The following is a 19,001-nucleotide window of genomic DNA, read 5'->3' on the forward strand; positions in this document are numbered from 1 at the left end:
GGAATCGTGTGTTTCATACAGTGCAGATTTCCATGTGTAAGACTCATGCTCATGAGCACACCCGGTTAAGATTCAGATTCTTTCTTCTGATATTGGTCAAGTTCTCAATGGCTGTACTCAGTAATATTTTTCTTCTTTTAAGTAACATGGCCTTAAAATATCTAATAGATGATCAAATAAATGACAATTCTAACAAGTTGTTGGGTACAAAGATACTAACAAAATCATGTCCCACATAAACTTAAAAAAAAATCTTGATAACTTTGACAATTGAGATTTCTAAGTATATAGGTATATAGTTAGATATAATATGCCCAGTTTTGTGTGTGTGTGTATGTGTGTGTGTATATATACACACACATACACACACACACAGAGAGAGAGAGAGAGAGAGAGAGAGAGAGAAAGCATAGGTCTTGGTTGACTTCTAGTCAGAAGACTAGAAGTCTTCCCCGGTCATTGCGTGGAAGATTCAGCCTCCTGATTGGTGAGTCTAAGGGAAACACAAAATTTAAAAACTAGGAGTAGAATCATACTTTGACAAGTTGCCTTTGAAGTATCTGCCTAAGTCTTAAGTGGAAAATATTTTGTAAAAAGGGAAAATAAAACCAAACACCTCTTTTAGTTCTAAATCTTCCCTTTATTATGACCTTAAAATTATGATTTGTTCTAAAAATATATTATTAAGTATTCTGAATGTTCAACTACTTTGGTCTTTGAAATAGTTTCATCACCAATTCTTATTACAATAAGCTACAATGGCTATTTACCTTGATGCCTGATGAACAAAGAAATATAAAAACAACAAAATAAATACCACATTAAATAACACTGTCAATAAATAACTACAGTGTGTCTTCCTTTTAAATATGTGGTATCTATTCATTTAACCACTTCTTTCCATAGCATTATAATAAAGGCAGCCATGAATTAGGTGTTTTCATTACGTTTAATTATTTCTCTGGAGAGTGGATGATAAAGGTTGTAGGTTAGAAGCATGCATTGTACAGAATGGTGTTTTATGAGGATAAGAAGTTCCCAGGGTACCACAAGTGATGATTGGCAGTATAAGATATTATGAAGATTTTTTCTCTTATTTCCTTATGACTCATTAAATCTTGTTTGCTTTTCAAAGGAGGAGGAAAAGGGAAAAGACGTTGAAGAAGACGCTGTTGTGAATCCTGGTAGAGACAGTGCCACAAATCAAATCAGGAAAAAGGAACCCCGGATTTCTACCACAACACACTACAATCGCATAAGGACGAAATATAATGAAGCCAAGACTAACCGATCCCCAACAAGAGGAAGTGAATTCTCTGGAAAGGGTGATGTTCCCAACACATCTTTAAATTCCACTTCCCAACCAATCACTAAATTAGCCACAGAAAAAGATATTTCCTTGACTTCTCAGACTGTGACTGAACTGCCACCTCACACAGTGGAAGGTACTTCAGCCTCTTTAAATGATGGCTCTAAAACTGTTCTTAGATCTCCACATATGAACTTGTCGGGGACTGCAGAATCTTTAAATACAGTTTCTATAACAGAATATGAGGAGGAGAGTTTATTGACCAGTTTCAAGCTTGACACTGGAGCTGATGATTCTTCAGGCTCCAGTCCCGCAACTTCCGCTATCCCATTCATCTCTGAGAACATATCCCAAGGGTATATATTTTCCTCCGAAAACCCAGAGACAATCACATACGATGTCCTTATACCAGAATCTGCTAGAAATGCTTCTGAAGATTCAACTTCATCAGGTTCAGAAGAATCACTAAAGGATCCTTCTGTGGAGGGAAATGTGTGGTTTCCTAGCTTTACAGATGTAACAGCACAGCCCGATATTGGATCAGGCAGAGAGAGCTTTCTCCAGACTAATTACACTGAGATCCATGTTGATGAATCTGAGAAGACAACCAAGTCCTTTTCTGCAGGCCCAGTGATGTCACAGGGTCCCTCAGTTACAGATCTGGAAATGCCACATTATTCTACCTTTGCCTACTTCCCAACTGAGGTAACACCTCATGCTTTTACCCCATCCTCCAGACAACAGGATTTGGTCTCCACGGTCAATGTGGTACGCTCGCAGACAACCCAACCGGTATACAATGGTGAGACACCTCTTCAACCTTCCTACAGTAGTGAAGTCTTTCCTCTAGTCACCCCTTTGTTGCTTGACAATCAGATCCTCAACACTACCCCTGCTGCTTCAAGTAGTGATTCGGCCTTGCATGCTACGCCTGTATTTCCCAGTGTCGATGTGTCATTTGAATCCGTCCTGTCTTCCTATGATGGTGCACCTTTGCTTCCATTTTCCTCTGCTTCCTTCAGTAGTGAATTGTTTCGCCATCTGCATACAGTTTCTCAAATCCTTCCACAAGTTACTTCAGCTACCGAGAGTGATAAGGTGCCCTTGCATGCTTCTCTGCCAGTGGCTGGGGGTGATTTGCTATTAGAGCCCAGCCTTGTTCAGTATTCTGATGTGCTGTCACATCTGACCACTACTCATGCTGCTTCAGAGACGCTGGAATTTGGTAGTGAATCTGGTGTTCTTTATAAAACGCTTATGTTTTCTCAAGTTGAACCACCCAGCAGTGATGCCATGATGCATGCACGTTCTTCAGGGCCTGAACCTTCTTGTGCCTTTTCTAATAACGAGGGCTCCCAACATATCTTCACTGTTTCTTACAGTTCTGCAATACCTGTGCATGATTCTGTGGGTGTAACATATCAGGGTTCCTTATTTAGTGGCCCTAGCCATATACCAATACCTAAGTCTTCGTTAATTACCCCAACTGCATCATTACTGCAGCCTACTCATGCCCTCTCTGGTGATGGGGAATGGTCTGGAGACTCTTCTGATAGTGAATTTCTTTTACCTGACACAGATGGGCTAACAGCCCTTAACATTTCTTCACCTGTTTCTGTAGCTGAATTTACACATACAACATCTGTGTTTGGTGATGATAATAAGGCGCTTTCTAAAAGTGAAATAATATATGGAAATGAGACTGAACTGCAAATTCCTTCTTTCAATGAGATGGTTTACCCTTCTGAAAGCACAGTCATGCCCAACATGCATGATAATGTAAATAAGTTGAATGCATCTTTACAAGAAACCTCTGTTTCCATTTCTAGCACCAAGGGCATGTTTCCAGGGTCCCTTGCTCATACTACCACTAAGGTTTTTGATCATGAGATTAGTCAAGTTCCAGAAAATAACTTTTCAGTTCGACCTACATATACTGTCTTTCAAGCATCTGGTGATACTTCACTTAAACCTGTGCTTAGTGCAAACTCAGAGCCAGCATCCTCTGACCCTGCTGCTAGTGAAATGTTATCTCCTTCAACTCAGCTCTTATTTTATGAGACCTCAGCTTCTTTTAGTACTGAAGTATTGCTACAACCTTCCTTTCAGGCTTCTGATGTTGACACCTTGCTTAAAACTGTTCTTCCAGCTGTGTCTAGTGATCCAATATTGGTTGAAACCCCCAAGGTTGATAAAATTAGTTCTACAATATTGCATCTCATTGTATCAAATTCTGCTTCAAGTGAAAACATGCTGCACTCTACATCTGTACCAGGTTTTGATGTGTCGCCTACTTCTCATATGCACTCTGCTTCACTTCAAGGTTTGACCATTTCTTATGCAAGTGAGAAATACGAACCAATTTTGTTTAAAAGTGAAAGTTCCCACCAAGTGGTACCTTCTTTGTACAGTAATGATGAGTTGTTCCAAACGGCCAATTTGGAGATTAAGCAGGCCTATCCCCCAAAAGGAAGGCATGAATTTGCTACACCTGTTTTATCAATTGATGAACAATTAAATACACTAATAAATAAGTTTATACATTCCGATGAAATTTTAACCTCCACCAAAAGTTCTGTTACTGATAAGGTATTTGCTGATATTCCAACAGTTGCTTCTGATACATTTGTATCTACTGATCATTCTGTTCCTATAGGAAATGGGCATGTTGCCATTACAGCTGTTTCTCCCAACAGAGATGGTTCTGTAACCACAACCAAGTTGCTGTTTCCTTCTAAGGCAACTTCTGAGCTGAGTCATAGTGCCAGATCTGATGCCGATTTAGTGGGTGGTGGTGAAGATGGTGACACTGATGATGATGATGGTGATGATGATGATGATGACAGAGATAGTGATGGCCTATCCATACATAAGTGTATGTCATGCTCATCCTATAGAGAATCACAGGAAAAGGTAATGAATGATTCAGACACCCACGAAAACAATCTTATGGATCAGAATAATCCAGTCTCACATTCACTATCTGAGAATTCTGAAGAAGATAATAGAGTCACAAGTGTATCCTCAGACAGTCAAACTGGTGTGGACAGAAGTCCTGGTAAATCACCATCAGCAAATGGGCTATCCCAAAAGCACAATGATGGAAAAGAGGAAAATGACTTTCAGACTGGTAGTGCTCTGCTTCCTCTCAGCCCTGAATCTAAAGCATGGGCAGTTCTGACAAGTGATGAAGAAAGTGGATCAGGGCAAGGTACCTCAGATAGCCTTAATGAGAATGAGACTTCCACAGATTTCAGTTTTCCAGACACTAATGAAAAAGATGCTGATGGGATCCTGGCAGCAGGTGACTCAGAAATAACTCCTGGATTCCCACAGTCCCCAACACCATCTGTTACTAGCGAGAACTCAGAAGTGTTCCACGTTTCAGAGGCAGGTTAGTTATGGATCAGAAGGACAGATTGAGGTGTGGTGGTTTGCTTGCTCTAAAAGTAAAACAAAAATTATGAACAGATAGAAATTTGGTAAAATGGTACATCATCATTTTTAAAATCAAAACATTCAAGAAATCAGTCTCCAGTTTCTAAAGTATAATTTTATTTACTATTTCAAACAATTGTTTAACACGTTTTGGTTTTTAATTTGATTCTCTCCAAACAAAACAATTTTTATTTATTGTCAATATTTCATACTCTACAGGATGCCTTTTATGGGTGGGGGCAATTCTGTTTGCATAATACATTTTTAGTACTCTGCTTTTAAAATAAGATCAGAGTATGCTATTATAGATGATTTTAATTTTCATACTTTTGTTCTAAAATAAGTTGTAAACTAATTATATTTAATTATAAAATGAATTATTAAATCTGAGGGTAATGTAACATAAGCACTTCTCTCTGACACACCCTCATAGAAAGGAATTAGTTGATTTGCACATTCATATCAACTTGGGGAGCTTTATTTATTATTATTATTTTTATTTATTTATTTATTTATTTATTTATTTTCTTTGAGACAGAGTCTCACTCTGTCGCCCGGGCTGGAGTACAGTGGCGCGATCTCGGCTCACTGCAAGCTGTGTCTAGTGACGCCTCCCGGATTCACGCCATTCTCCTGCCTCAGCCTCCCGAGTAGCTGGGACTACAGGTGCCTGCCACCAGGCCCGGCTAATTTTTTTATATTTTTAGTAGAGACGGGGTTTTCACCGTGTTAACCAGGATGGTCTCGATCTCTTGACCTTGTGATCCACCCGCCTCGGCCTCCCAAGGTGCTGAGATTACAGGCATGAGCCACCGCGCCCGGCCGGGGAGCTTTATTTTTTTAAAAAAAGTTTTATTACTAAGTTTTGAGAGTTAATGATGAAGTTAAAAAAATTTTAATTTTTTTTCTTTCTTTATCTTAACGTTGCCTAAAGAGGGCAGTGTAAACCATCAAAATACATTTTACTTTATGCCTGCTGTTTGTTACACACCTTTTTAAGTTAAATAAAGGGCATTAATATGTACAGTATATATAGGTATTGTATGGCAAGATGTAAAACACGAAACATTTTTCTGTAGAAATGAATTTCATTTGTGAATGTATTTTATGCAAATTAGGTTACTGACCAGATGTTTCTTAGAGCAGATTATGTGCAGTGTATGTAATACAGATGTCTGCTTTAAATGCCAATGGAAAGAAGAGGGAAGTTCAATTCTATTAAGTATAGAAAATTAATACTTTCATTGAATTGGTCATAAGAATTTTATAATTTGCTTTTATTAAATGTGAAGGTATTTTGAAATTTAATAATGAAACTAAATCTTAACAGTAAGTTAAACGATAGGCTAATGTAACGAAATGCACTCATTGTATAAAAATGAATATTTGTAATGCAGAACATAGACATCAGTCTCATTAGGATATTTTTCCTCTTTGCTATTTCATCTTTTGAATTAGTTGTATATTTTTTTCTTCAGTGCAGCAGCAATTAAAAGTTTGTACATTTTGATAGAGAAATTTTTCTGTATTATGAATTGATACCTATTTAACATTGCATTTTAAACACTTAAATACTGATATGTGAGAATGAATAATGAATCCATAGGTCACTGTAGTCATTAGTGCTGTCATATATATGAACTGTTATCTGTTCTCAATTATAGTAGTTACTTCTTAATTTTCATTAGATTTATGCTAAAAGAAAATATCAGGAATCCGTCTATTTTACCAGGTAGTGACATTGATATGTTCTTGCTAGACTATACTATTATAGAAAGATATATATAATGAGATGCTAAACCTAAAATTATTGACTAAAGCTCAACGAGTTTCTCTTCAGTGCACTAATTAGATTTATTTAATTATCAAGAGTATGTTCTCCCACTAATTAGGATAAAACAATATGAATATGACATCCAACATTATCAAGTAACGTAATTAGTGAAGTAAATAAGATCAAACAAGATTAGGGGAAAATTCTGGCCTATTTTTAAAACTGTATCTATAAAATCATATGTAGTCTGTCTTATCCAATAATTGAATATATCCCTTCATCAAATGCATGCAGACTAGCTCTAAAACTTAAAATTTTATGGTGTATTTCTAGAATGCAGAACAATTTACAGGATATGTTCTTCAAAATACTATAGATAAGGCAAATGTTAGTATCCACAATTTATAAATGAGTACACTGAGACCCAAAGATACTAGATTATTTGATCCAGGTCACATGAGTAAATACAAAACTGAGCCTGGAAATGTGTTATTGGTGTCTCTCTCTTAAAGACTATGCTTTCATGTTGGGGACCAATTAAATAAATGTAATGCTTAAATTGTAACACCAAAATTATACTATCTTATTCTCAAAACATATTTTAAAATGGTAATCTTAGTTTTTTATTTCTTAATTACCTATAAATTAAATCTTTTAATTTAGGTAACTCCTGTATATTACTGAGCCATACAAAAACAGATATTTTAGTCTCAAATAAAAACAAAATCAGTACAATTAGTTCCTCATTATAAAACACAAAGCAACCAGCTGATTGTGCTTTCATATGATATCCCATCTTGTGTAAAAGCTAGGTTTCATGCCATAGATTGATCATTCTGACTCCTTAAAGGATTTAAGATCAAATATCCCAGAGCACTTTTGAGAAAAGTCTATACACAAGACTAGATGTGTGTGCATGTGTGTATACAGTGCCTGTATATAAATATGTGTATATGGTGTATTCACATATATAATGCACTAATATCTTACATATATGTTGCATATATGATTGGACATATCTCATATATATGTATGCTATACATATATAAATGAAATATGTAATTATATATATATATACCCATATACATGTTGCTTTGAAAATTTGTGGCCATTGAAGACCTGCATAATTATATAAGCTTACTTCGTGCATGCATTAATCTACATCACTGGTTCTCAAACTTTAACATAGATCAAAATCAACTGGAGGACTTGTCAAAACACAAATTGCTGACCCTTACACACAGAGTTTCTGGTTCAGAAGATTTGGTGTGGTTTGAGTGAAACCCAAAATTTGCATTTCTAAGTTATGGCGATGTTGATGCTGCTATTCTGGGGATCACACGTCAAGAAAAACTGATATAGATAATAATATTAACCACCATTTGTACTATATGAGGTACCAAGGACTTTGCTAAGTGAATGTTTTCATTTATTACTGACACACTTACTTTCCACCTAGGTAACAATAGTTACAATAGACAAAACTGTGAAGACAACTGTGCATAAAATAAGATGTTTTTCTAAATTTTATAAGGAAATGCTCATTGCATTCACCATCAGGTTATTTAGGTGACTAGATGAGTCTCCACAAAATAATGGCCAGAGCTTAGGATTAACATTTTTAAAAATGGAGGCTTGGGTTTTTCTCACAAGAATATTAGCTACAACTCAGGGCTGAGTTGGCTTAGAACATTTTCACTTTTTATACAGTTTTATGATTTTTCAATCACGCCTTTGAATTCCATTTTTTCTAGTAAATGCATTTATAGTTATAAGAACAAACATCTTGGGAAATGTGTGTGCCATTTATATTCCTTTGATACATTACATTTATTTATTTGTTTGTTTATTTATTTATTTTGAGATAGAGTCTCACTCTGTTGCCCAGGCTGTAGTGCAGTGGCATGATCTCAGCTCACTGGAACCTCCGCCTCCCGGGTTCAAGCAATTCTTCTGCCTCAGTTTCCCAAGTAGCTGAGGCTACAAGCATGCGCCATCACACCTGGCTAATTTTTGTATTTTTTCTTTTTTTTAATAAAGATGGGGTTTCACCATGTTGGCCACACTGGTCTTAAACTCCTGACCTCAAGTGATCTGCCCGTCTCAGCCTCCCAAAGTGCTGGGATTACAGGGGTGGGCCACCGCGTCCAGCATGATACGTTTCCTTTATTAGTGGATTAAATTCCTGGCCCTTTCTGCTACCATCCTTGGTCAATGGAAGAAAGCTATTATTTTAAATCTTAAGTTCTCTCCAATTAGATATATATTTAATGCTATATATGTGCACTTAGATTAGTCTCAATTTTCTTAAATACTTAAAGTGAAATGAAGTTTCTCTCTCTCCTATTACTTAAGCATCAAAAGTGCCAAGTGCCTAAGAAGGCATGTAGATTTTGACGGGAAACTCAAATGTGGTTTGAGCCCTTATCATAAGATAAGGGCTTTTTGTAGCACTGTCAGCATGCTGTCATGTTAGAAACTGTTCTCATGCTCAATCATCTTGGTTTCCCACTGAACACACCTCAAACGAAGAGGAAGGATTGTTACTGGCCACAAACACTCACAGTTCTGAAACTCTTTTTTAACAACTTGGAAGATAATCTCTTGTTAAAGTGATTTTCTTTTTTGTTTTTGAGACGGAGTCTCTCTGTGTCGCCCAGACTGGAGTGCAGTGGCCGGATCTCAGCTCACTGCAAGCTCTGCCTGCCGGGTTCACGCCATTCTCCTGCCTCAGCCTCCCGAGTAGCTGGGACTACAGGCACCTGCCACCTCTCCCGGCTAGTTTTTTGTATTTTTTTAGTAGAGAGGGGGTTTCACCGTGTTAGCCAGGATGGTCTCGATCTCCTGACCTCGTGATCCGCCCGTCTCGGCCTCCCAAAGTGCTAGGATTACAGGCTTGAGCCACCGCGCCCGGCCGTTAAAGTGATTTTCAAAGTGCTAGTGCAATAATGTACCTGACTGGTCCCCAAAATAATCATGTGTCATCTTTTAAAATTAACTCAAGGACCAAATTGGGACTTTTAATTATTTACACTTGCATTATTTCAGAAGAATTTCTTAGATCTACATAATCCTCCAATTCACCTGAAATTGCATTTTTATTTTTTTTGTAGAATACAACAATGGATAAGAAGAGCACTCAAAATAACATTTAAAACCAATCTATATTTAAAACTGAAATAGATTGCTGGATTGAAAGGTTATCCTAATATAAGAAGAGTTATCCCAAGATTTTTTTCTTCATGAAATTATTAATTGCTTCTAACTATTTACCTAATGGAGGGTTAAAAATAATCCTATTTAAATTTATTTTAGAAAATTAATATATATGGTGATTCAGTAAGTAGCGCTGTTTTTCCTAACCATTCTATTTTAAACCAGTAGTGTTTTTTAAATTTCACGACTTTGATTTTTCTTATTTAGCAAGGCTTTTCAAGGCAGTGTTATGCTTACCTGTTGCCAAGGCACCCCATCTGGGTGCCAGTCTCTGCTGGGATGTTGTAGTTCTTCATGTCTAATAGCCTGCCTTACGTTTTAAACTTTGTTTTAATTAAATTGGCTTATAATTGTAGATATTCTTTACATCAAAGAGTCAAAATTTTAAAGGTAAGTGACAGCAATGAAGGTTGCAATTAATCGGTTGAAAAATGCTGTGACTTTTCCTTTACCTTAAATATCAATTCTCTCAATTTTCTCCGACTACAGAGGCCAGTAATAGTAGCCATGAGTCTCGTATTGGTCTAGCTGAGGGGCTGGAATCCGAGAAGAAGGCAGTTATACCCCTTGTGATCGTGTCAGCCCTGACTTTTATCTGTCTAGTGGTTCTTGTGGGTATTCTCATCTACTGGAGGTAAGTTGAGTATTTGTTTTGGAAAATTTAATTCATAAAGCTCAGATTTTGCCCATATTTCATCTGAAAGGTCTTCAAAGCATATTCAAAATTTATTTTCCTTGAGAGCTGCCATTAATTTATTCAAGGTAAATTTGTGAATCCAAAGGCACAATAATGAAAGAGTTAATTGTTCTTCATACATCAATTAAAGGTAAAATGGAGGAACTTCTACCTGTTACTATTTAACACAGTATTTTGACAGTTGTACTTTCATGTTAATCTAATTAATGGACATCATCATAGCATTTAACAAAAGTCTAAGCTTCTCATTAGTTGTTATAATTCCAAAAATTAAGAAAACATTTTTTATATAGTAACTAAATTGTTTTTCAATGACAGAAGAGTTTGTACAAGATGCGTATTAACTGTACATACTGATAAAAATGATAACCTGTGCATAAAAGTAAAATCAAGCAATTAAACTATAAAATTAGAGAATACAGTTAATGACTATCTTAAGATGCACAGACATTTAAGATTCTTTGTAATTTGCTTTGGGGGTGAAATATAACTTCGCTGTCTTAAGTCCTTTAAAGGACAAGAATAATTGTACCAATCATAAGCTTTCCATCCTGTGAAAAGCAGAAGACACAGCAAATTAGTGTATTTATTAGGAACATAGCTCAGTATAACTGTGTCTGTTAGAAAACAAAGACTTTATGATGATATAAGGAATCATATGTGTAAACCAAGAAAGGGCATAGCATAGTACTTTTATAAAGTATAGCATACTTTTATTTTAAAAGAGAATTTTGTTCAGAAGATAATAATTTTTTTTGTTTAGCAACATCTTTCTCTAACTTTATCAGCATTCTTCCTGTGTTCTCTCAAAATATATTCTTGTGGTTTATTCTGAAATATTTACCATTTTTATTGATTGTTTCCCACATACCTAGTACTGTGTTAACTATCAGGAAATATCAAAAATGAACAAATGAATGAAAAAAGAGTCAGTGATTTGAAGAAATCTGTGCTTATTGAGGGGAAATAATTTGTCATAAAAACGTATAAAATAGGCTGGGCGCAGTGGCTCACGCCTGTAATCCCAACACTTTGGGAGGCTGAGGCGTGCAGATCACGAGGTCAGGAGATCGAGACCATCCTGGCTAACACAGTGAAACCCCGTCTCTACTAAAAAACAAAACAAAAAATGTAGCCGGGCTTGGTGATGGGCGCCTGTAGTCCCAGCTACTCGGGAGGCTGAGGCAGGAGAATGGTGTGAACCCGGGAGGCGGAGCTTGCAGTGAGCCGAGATTGCGCCACTGCACTCCAGCCTGGGCAACAGAGCGAGACTCCGTCTCAAAAAAAAAACAACAAAAAAAAAACAAACACGTATAAAATATTACACAAAAGTGTATGCATAGCAGTTGAAATCTAGGGCTGAAAGTAGTCAGAGAACAAAGAAGCATGGTAGGCCAGAATGATCAGGGTAAGTATAAACTAAAATATAGGACTCAAGCTCCGTGGAAGTCAGAAAGGAAAGGAAAAGGGCATCCCAGGCAGGGACACAGCAGGTGCAAAGATCGGGAAGTAGAGATGAGCTGTCTTTTGAGTAAAAGCTATTGGATGTTTCGGATACAGTGAGGCCTGGAGCATGTATTAATAGTTGTGTGTAGTTGGACATGGGTTGGCTAGGGTAGAACGTCTTCACGATCAACTGTATTTCATATCTGACTTCCTTTACTAGAACAGAGTAGACTGCACACTATGGAGAACAGATCATGCTTTTGTTACCCCACGTGGCTCAGGAGTCTATTTTGTTCATAACAAGAAACAAACAAACCTGGTTTCTTTAGTCTGTATCCTAGTGATTCCAATAATTGCCAAAGGGTTTTTTCGTTTTTTGTTTTTTTTTTTTTGGCTAAATATTTCATGCTTAGCAGAGTGCTTTGAACTTAACACATAATCCATAAATGTGTGTTCAACAAAAATAAATATTGCTTTTCTCCCCATTCCCCACTGAACTTGTTGACCAAATTTTTTACCACGTTGATATGTGTATTCAGATTACAGGTTTCTATCTAGTCTGATTTTCCCTACCAAACTACTTTTTTAATTAATGAGAGTCTGTGTTAAAAATTGAAAATAAGATGGAGAATATGACTAATTCTGCTTCATAGTAAATAGTGCTAGTATAAAGTTCCAATAAAGATGTCAGAAGATTTATAAGATTGAAATTAGTTCCTTAATCTCTGTTACTTAATATTTCAAGTATATTTTCTGAAAATTTGGAAATCAGTATCTTATTTAATACAATTTGATAGTTCATGGAAAATTAAAATCTGGAGAGGTTTCTATCTTCTATTAGTAATGGGTCATTTTGTCTGTATTATATGGGGAAAAGATAAAATCACCAGTCAAAAATATATTAATTTGACCTTCACTAAGATATTTCTTTTTTCTTCACAAATAGCACTTTAGGTACCTTGAATGCAGAGTGTAATAGTGTAAAATATATATGAGTATTTTGGCCAGGCACAGTGGCTCACACCTGTAATCCCAGCAATTTGCAAAGGTGAAGTAAGTAGATCACTTGAGGCCATGAGTTTGAGGCCAGCCCAGGCAACATAGTGAGACCTCCATCTCTACAAAAAAAATAAAAATAAACAATTTAGCTGGGCATGGTAGGGCATACCATACTCCTAGCTTCCCAGGAGACTGAGGTTGGAGGATCACTTGAGCCCAGGGGTCAAGGGTACAGTGAGCTATGATTATGCCACTGCACTCCAGCCTGGGCAACAAAGTAAGACACTGTCTAAAAAAAAAAAAAATCACTTTGATGGTTTTATGTATATGTTTTATATCTATTAAATGTTCTGATAAAAACTGTCAATCTTAACTATTTTGAAATGTTAAGTAATGTTAGGTATCTGACGTACTAACATCTGTTTGAAGTTAATTCACTAAAATATATAAATTTTGGTAACACAATATACTAGGGGTATTATGTGCTGAATCACAAGATGATAGTTTTAGTTCATTCTTCAAGGTTTATGTGAATTATTCAAATTCCAGTGAAGCTAATTTGTAAATAATATGATTTCACTAGCCAATATATAAACATTTTAGACCTTTGTAAAAGCTACAGCCTGAGAAAAGGTTTAAAAATCTAATGTCATACCAATAACAGTGCTAATAGTAATGTAGTCCTTATGAATTTTTCCAAGTTTATATATTTAAACTTTTTTAAACAGCTTAATTAGGTAATATTAAAATATCGTCACACTCACCTCTTTAAAGTGTATGATTCAACGGTTTTTAAAGTGTTCTACTATTTCCATAATGATGTTGAGTGTTTTTTTGTGTGCTTGTTGGACAGTTGTATATCTTTTTTGGATAAATATGTGTTCAAATTCTTTGCTGCCTATTTTTTAATTGGGTTATTTGTCTTTCTATTGTTGAGTTGTGGTTTTGTTTGTTTGTTTTGTTTTAAGGAGCAGAGAGTTTAATAGGCAAGAAAGATAGGAGAAGGCAGAAGGAAGAAGCTCCCCGTACAGAGACAGAGGGAGGGGGCCTCCAAAGCTGAAAGAGGAGAACCCGAGTTGTGTGTTTTTATATATTCTAGATACAAGTCTAGATCTTATCAGATATCTGGTTTGCAATTGTTTTCTTCCATTCTGTGAGTTATCTTCTCACTTTCATGATGGTATCTTTTTTAAAGTGGAAAAGTTGTTAATTTTGATGAAGCCCAATTCATCTATTTTTTCTCCTATTGCTTGCACTTTCAGTATCATATCTAAGAAGGCATTGCCTAACCCAGCACCACGTTGATTTACTCCTAGATTTTTGTCTAAGTATTTAACAAAATTAAAGGACTCATGCTTCCCAGTTACAAAACTTTAATGAAAAGCTACAGGAATCAAGAAAGTCTGGTACTGCCATGAGAACAGACATATAGTTCAATAGAATTGAACTGAGAACCCAGAAATCTTATGTTTACGATCAATGGATTTTAGAAAAGGATCCTAAGACTTTTCAATGGGCAAAGAATAGTCCTTCCAACAGATAGTGCTAGGACAATTGAATATTGAATATCCACATACAGAAAGTCAAGTTGAACCTTTTTCTAACACTATACACAAAAATGAACTCATAAGGGACCATAGATGTCAGTGTAAGAACTATAAAATTCTTAGAAGAAAATATTTAAGTATGTTTCTAACCTATTTTTAATGAGATATTAATCCTAAAGTTTTATAATAAATCTTCTATTTTGCCTAGTTTACCTAACTCGAGATATTCCCCTTATATTTTATATAAACCTTCAGAGGAAGCAGATTTTAGCCAAAAGACAGAACAAATTCAAAGTGAGAAAATCCAGTTATCTTTCCTAGTTCTGCCCAGCATGTGCTATATGGCCTTGGGCATTTCAATTACCCACCTAGGACTTGGTTTCTCTTGTTTACCATTTGGGTGGGTTCACTAGATCATCTTTAAGATTGTAGCCAGCCAGGCACGGTGGGTGACTCACGCCTGTAATGCCAGCACTTTGGGATATATATATATGAGAGAGATATATATTTATGCATATAAAAATATATATATATAATATATATAATTATCTTGATTTTATGTAAATATATATGTATTTTAAAATAAATAGATATATATATGTGTGTGTGCATATATATATATTTAGCCGGGCATGGTGTCACATGACTTTAATCCTAGCTACTTGGGAGGCTGAGGCAGGAGAATCACTTGAACCTGGGAGGCGGAGGTTGCGGTGAGCGGAGATCACACCATTACACTCCAGCCTGGGCAACAAGAGCGAAAGTCCGTCTCAAAAAAAAAAAAAAAAGATTGTAGCCAGACCCAGGAATGGAATAATACACATTTCTAGGTTTTCATTATAAAGACTGTGATGAAAAGGCGTAAATTAAATAATCAGATTACCATTGATTGATAGGACCTATGTCTACAAGTTTAAAACAGTCATCACTTTCTTCATCACGCCTGATGGATAATTAGCAGGTGACGTAGTTATCAACACTTAGCACATAGACGTGAAGACATTCACTGCTTATACCGAACAGATGGACTACAGATACTGAATCTTGTCATACATTAAATAATATGCCTTGAAATCATTTTCCAGATGTTTTATGGTATAATTTACATGAGCCATACCATAAGTTTCTAAGATGCAAAAATGACTTCAACAAGGAAGATTTTCAAAAGGTTTTTTTTTTTTGGAAGACAAATTTTTGAAAGCTTTTTTAAGAGTTAGAACCTGAAAAGTACCAAAGGTACACCCAACCAAATGGCACACGATGAAAAGCAATATAGAAAAGGACTTCACATAAACACAATTGTTTTGGCTGGGGGTAGGGAGGAGAAAAGCAATATGAATTCTCTCTTGATCTTAAACTCAAATTTGTGGGTCACTGAAGATGCCTACTAACCCAGAATGGAGGCCTTCTGGTACCAGATTGCCTTTTAAGTGTACTGTCACATGCTGTATAAAACTGCACTACAAAGTATAACTAACCAATATGCAAATGACCTTCATCCATAATTTAGCCTATACTATCTTAATTTTTTTCACTTACCAGCTTTTTGGTATTATTTATAAGGACCTTTTGGGAAATTAATGCCAAGTAGTGTTATTGGGCTACTTATTTCCTAGAACCAAAAAATATTTGATTACAGATTTGTTTATTTGTTTGTGACAAGAGTAGAATTGGTATTTACCCACAGTACAGTGAACATTAGCAACATATTCAACCTCAATGCCAACATGTTTTAATTTACCGTTTTATATTCTATGAGATGCTGCCTTCTTCCCATTAAGTCATAGTTATTGGTACATCCTCTGTCGACCCATCTGCCCATCTAGCCACCCATTCATCTATCCTTCTCTACCTGAATATCTCATATCTCCCTCCAAAATGCTTTGAGATTTCAAGTTATCCCATTTGAGGCTAAGGTAGGTAAAGAGAATCCAGGATGCAGCTGAACAACATGTGATTGGTGGGATTTACTTGCTACTGGAAATCCATCTAATCATTCAACAAATCTTGAACACCTATTCTACTACTGGCACAGTATTAAGAGTCGGTTTTACATAAAATCAAGAGATATGGTCCCATCTTTTAAAAACGTAATAAAAATATAAGCACAAAACAAATATATTAGAAAATAATTACACTAACCACCAATTAAGGAAAAATACTTAAATAATGTAAAATAATGTCCAGGAAATGAAGATTGCTCTTAGATGATTAAGTATATTTTTCAACACAGTCTTTTTTTTTTGAGAGAGAGAATTTCGCTGTTGTTGCCCAGGCTGGAGTACAGTGGTGCGATCTCAGCTCACCACAACCTCCGCCTCCCTGGTTCCGGCGATTCTCCTGCCTCAGCCTCTTGAGAAGCTGGGATTACAGGCATGCGCCACCACACCTGGCTAATTTTTTGTATTTTTAGTAGAGACAGGGTTTCTCCATGTTGGTCAGGCTGGTCTGGAACTCCCGACCTCAGGTGATCCGCCCGCCTCGGCCTCCCAAAGTGCTGGAATTACAGGCGTGAGCCACCATGCCCAGCCAAAACAGTCTTTATATAGGCTTATGTGAATAGAAATTTGGGTTAGGTGCAGTAGAAAAGGAGAAGCTGCGGTGTTAAAGGCCACTTAGGAAATGAAAGCCCATTTCACAGAGAAGATACCTCTGAGCTGTCTTGAAAGAAGACAGTGTTTGCCTGGCATATTGGTGAGTGAGATACTTTGGTTAGAAGGAGAGGTATGTTTAAAGCAGAGTATGTAAATACTGAGTTAGGAGATAAAAGGCAGGTTTATTTATCTACAATGTTATATTATTAGAGTATAAACTTCAAAAGAAAAGTCTAACAGGGTGAGGACCACAGACAGGTAGCGTTTAAGTATTGAGAAACCTTGGGTATTATAATCTAAATATCTGTAAAATATATAACTAGAATACATGAGCAAAAGTAAAAGATAGATGTGAACCCATTAGCGCTTTAACAGTGGAGCAGGAAGACCTGTTCTTTGAGTACCATTGAGTACTTAGAAGGGAATGAGTTTTGAGTTAGTAGAAGACCCAAAAAAAAAAAAAAAAAAAAAAAAATCTAGCAAATAAGGAGGATTCAAAAGGAGTGATCTCCTTCTCACTGAAGGTATTCAGACTGGACCTTCTTAACCATAGGTTAGAGATGCTGTTGAAGGGATTCTTGTATCAGCTGTGATATTGCACTAGCTTTTTAAAGGCATTTTACAATGTTAAGGTTCATTGAAATATTTTTCAAAACATTTCACCAGCTTGTGTAACTATATTTTGGAGAAATCAAAGGGATTTTAATTCTGTGATCTTAAAAGCATGTATCAAGTCCAGTGTTTCCATATCAATATATCAGAACATGCTCCATTCATAGTTGCACAGATAAGCCAAACTTTCTCCATAGGTTCTGCCACAATCTGGTTTCAATTCTGCTCATGTGGGCCTTCTGTAGGATAGTTTCTGTGGCCCGCATGTCTCTCATTCCTCATCAGTCTGCTGTAATCTCCACTTTCCAGGATATTTACCTAGTTAGGAGGGTCCCTTTGACACTTGTTTCTGTATCCACTCACCTTTCTCTTATATGACTTGCTCACTCTTGAAGTTATTTCTATGTTCTCTCAATGTATCTTCTCTCAGGTGTGATTATCAAAGGCTTACACTACCACAGCAGATGACCAATTTTGCTGTGTACGTCATTGCTTTCAGTTTTTTGTTTATTTGCTTGTGACATTAAGGTTATAAGTAAACTATATAATTTTACACTACTCCTACTTATAGAAGTTCATTCATCAGAGAAATGCTTCGGGGTTACCTCCAGCGTGACACACATGCTCCCGAGCACTAAAGACTAACACTGCAATGATTGAGACAAAGTAGTTTGCCTTGTGAGGCTTACCTTCTGATGAGAAGAGACCAATTATAAACATGGAAAACAAATAAAAACTTAAATAACAGTATTTCAAATAGTGATGTGCCATAGAGCAAACAAAAGGGCAAAGAATAGTGACTCAGTGGGATGCCCTGACACTTAGCGGGAGGAGTCAGAGGGATTGGCATTTGGGCCACTGCAAAAGTGATGGGAAGAGGCAGGAAGCCGGGGGAATGGCAAGAGCCAAGGCCCTGAGATGCTACTGACAGGACTTCTTCAGAGGTGAAGGAGAGGACCAGTGTGGGCTGGATACTTGTGGGTGAGGGAGAGAATTGCAGGAAAGGAAACTACTGAAGTAGGTGGGGGCCAGGTCAGGGTTTAAAAAGGTCTTAAAGCCCTTGCTAATGTAACTGAATGTAATTCTAATTGCAGTGAGAAGCCATTCAAGAATTTTATCTAAAGGAAGTAATTTACTAGAAAAAATAAAGACTTAGGTGTGTCACTATGTAATAAGAAATGTTACATTAAAACTCATTAGGATAAATGCCTTGTAGCTTGAAGGTTTAGATGGAAAGTGAGATTGGCTTTTTCAGTCAAACAGAACTCAAGTGTTTCAGTTTAACCACTCATGAATATTACTCCAAATAAATTAAATGACCTACATCAAAGAGTGTCATTAGCAGTTTTAATTATCCAATTTTTTAAAA

At 36.3% G+C, this 19,001-nt stretch overlaps 1 protein-coding gene across 4 annotated transcripts in view; it reads left to right on the forward strand.

Moving 5' to 3' along the window:
- PTPRZ1 (protein tyrosine phosphatase receptor type Z1) overlaps nt 1–19,001 on the forward strand; it is a 192,512-nt gene that overhangs the window by 138,979 nt on the left and 34,532 nt on the right. For 2 of the 4 annotated variants that reach the window (XM_015134780.3, XM_015134781.3), the window contains exons 12-13: nt 1,136–2,111; nt 10,227–10,371. In XM_015134780.3, the coding sequence (XP_014990266.3) occupies nt 1,136–2,111; nt 10,227–10,371 (1,121 nt within the window). 4 annotated transcript variants of the gene reach the window in all.

Source organism: Macaca mulatta, chromosome 3 (genome assembly GCF_049350105.2).
Source record: "Macaca mulatta isolate MMU2019108-1 chromosome 3, T2T-MMU8v2.0, whole genome shotgun sequence".
Lineage (NCBI taxonomy): Eukaryota > Metazoa > Chordata > Mammalia > Primates > Cercopithecidae > Macaca > Macaca mulatta.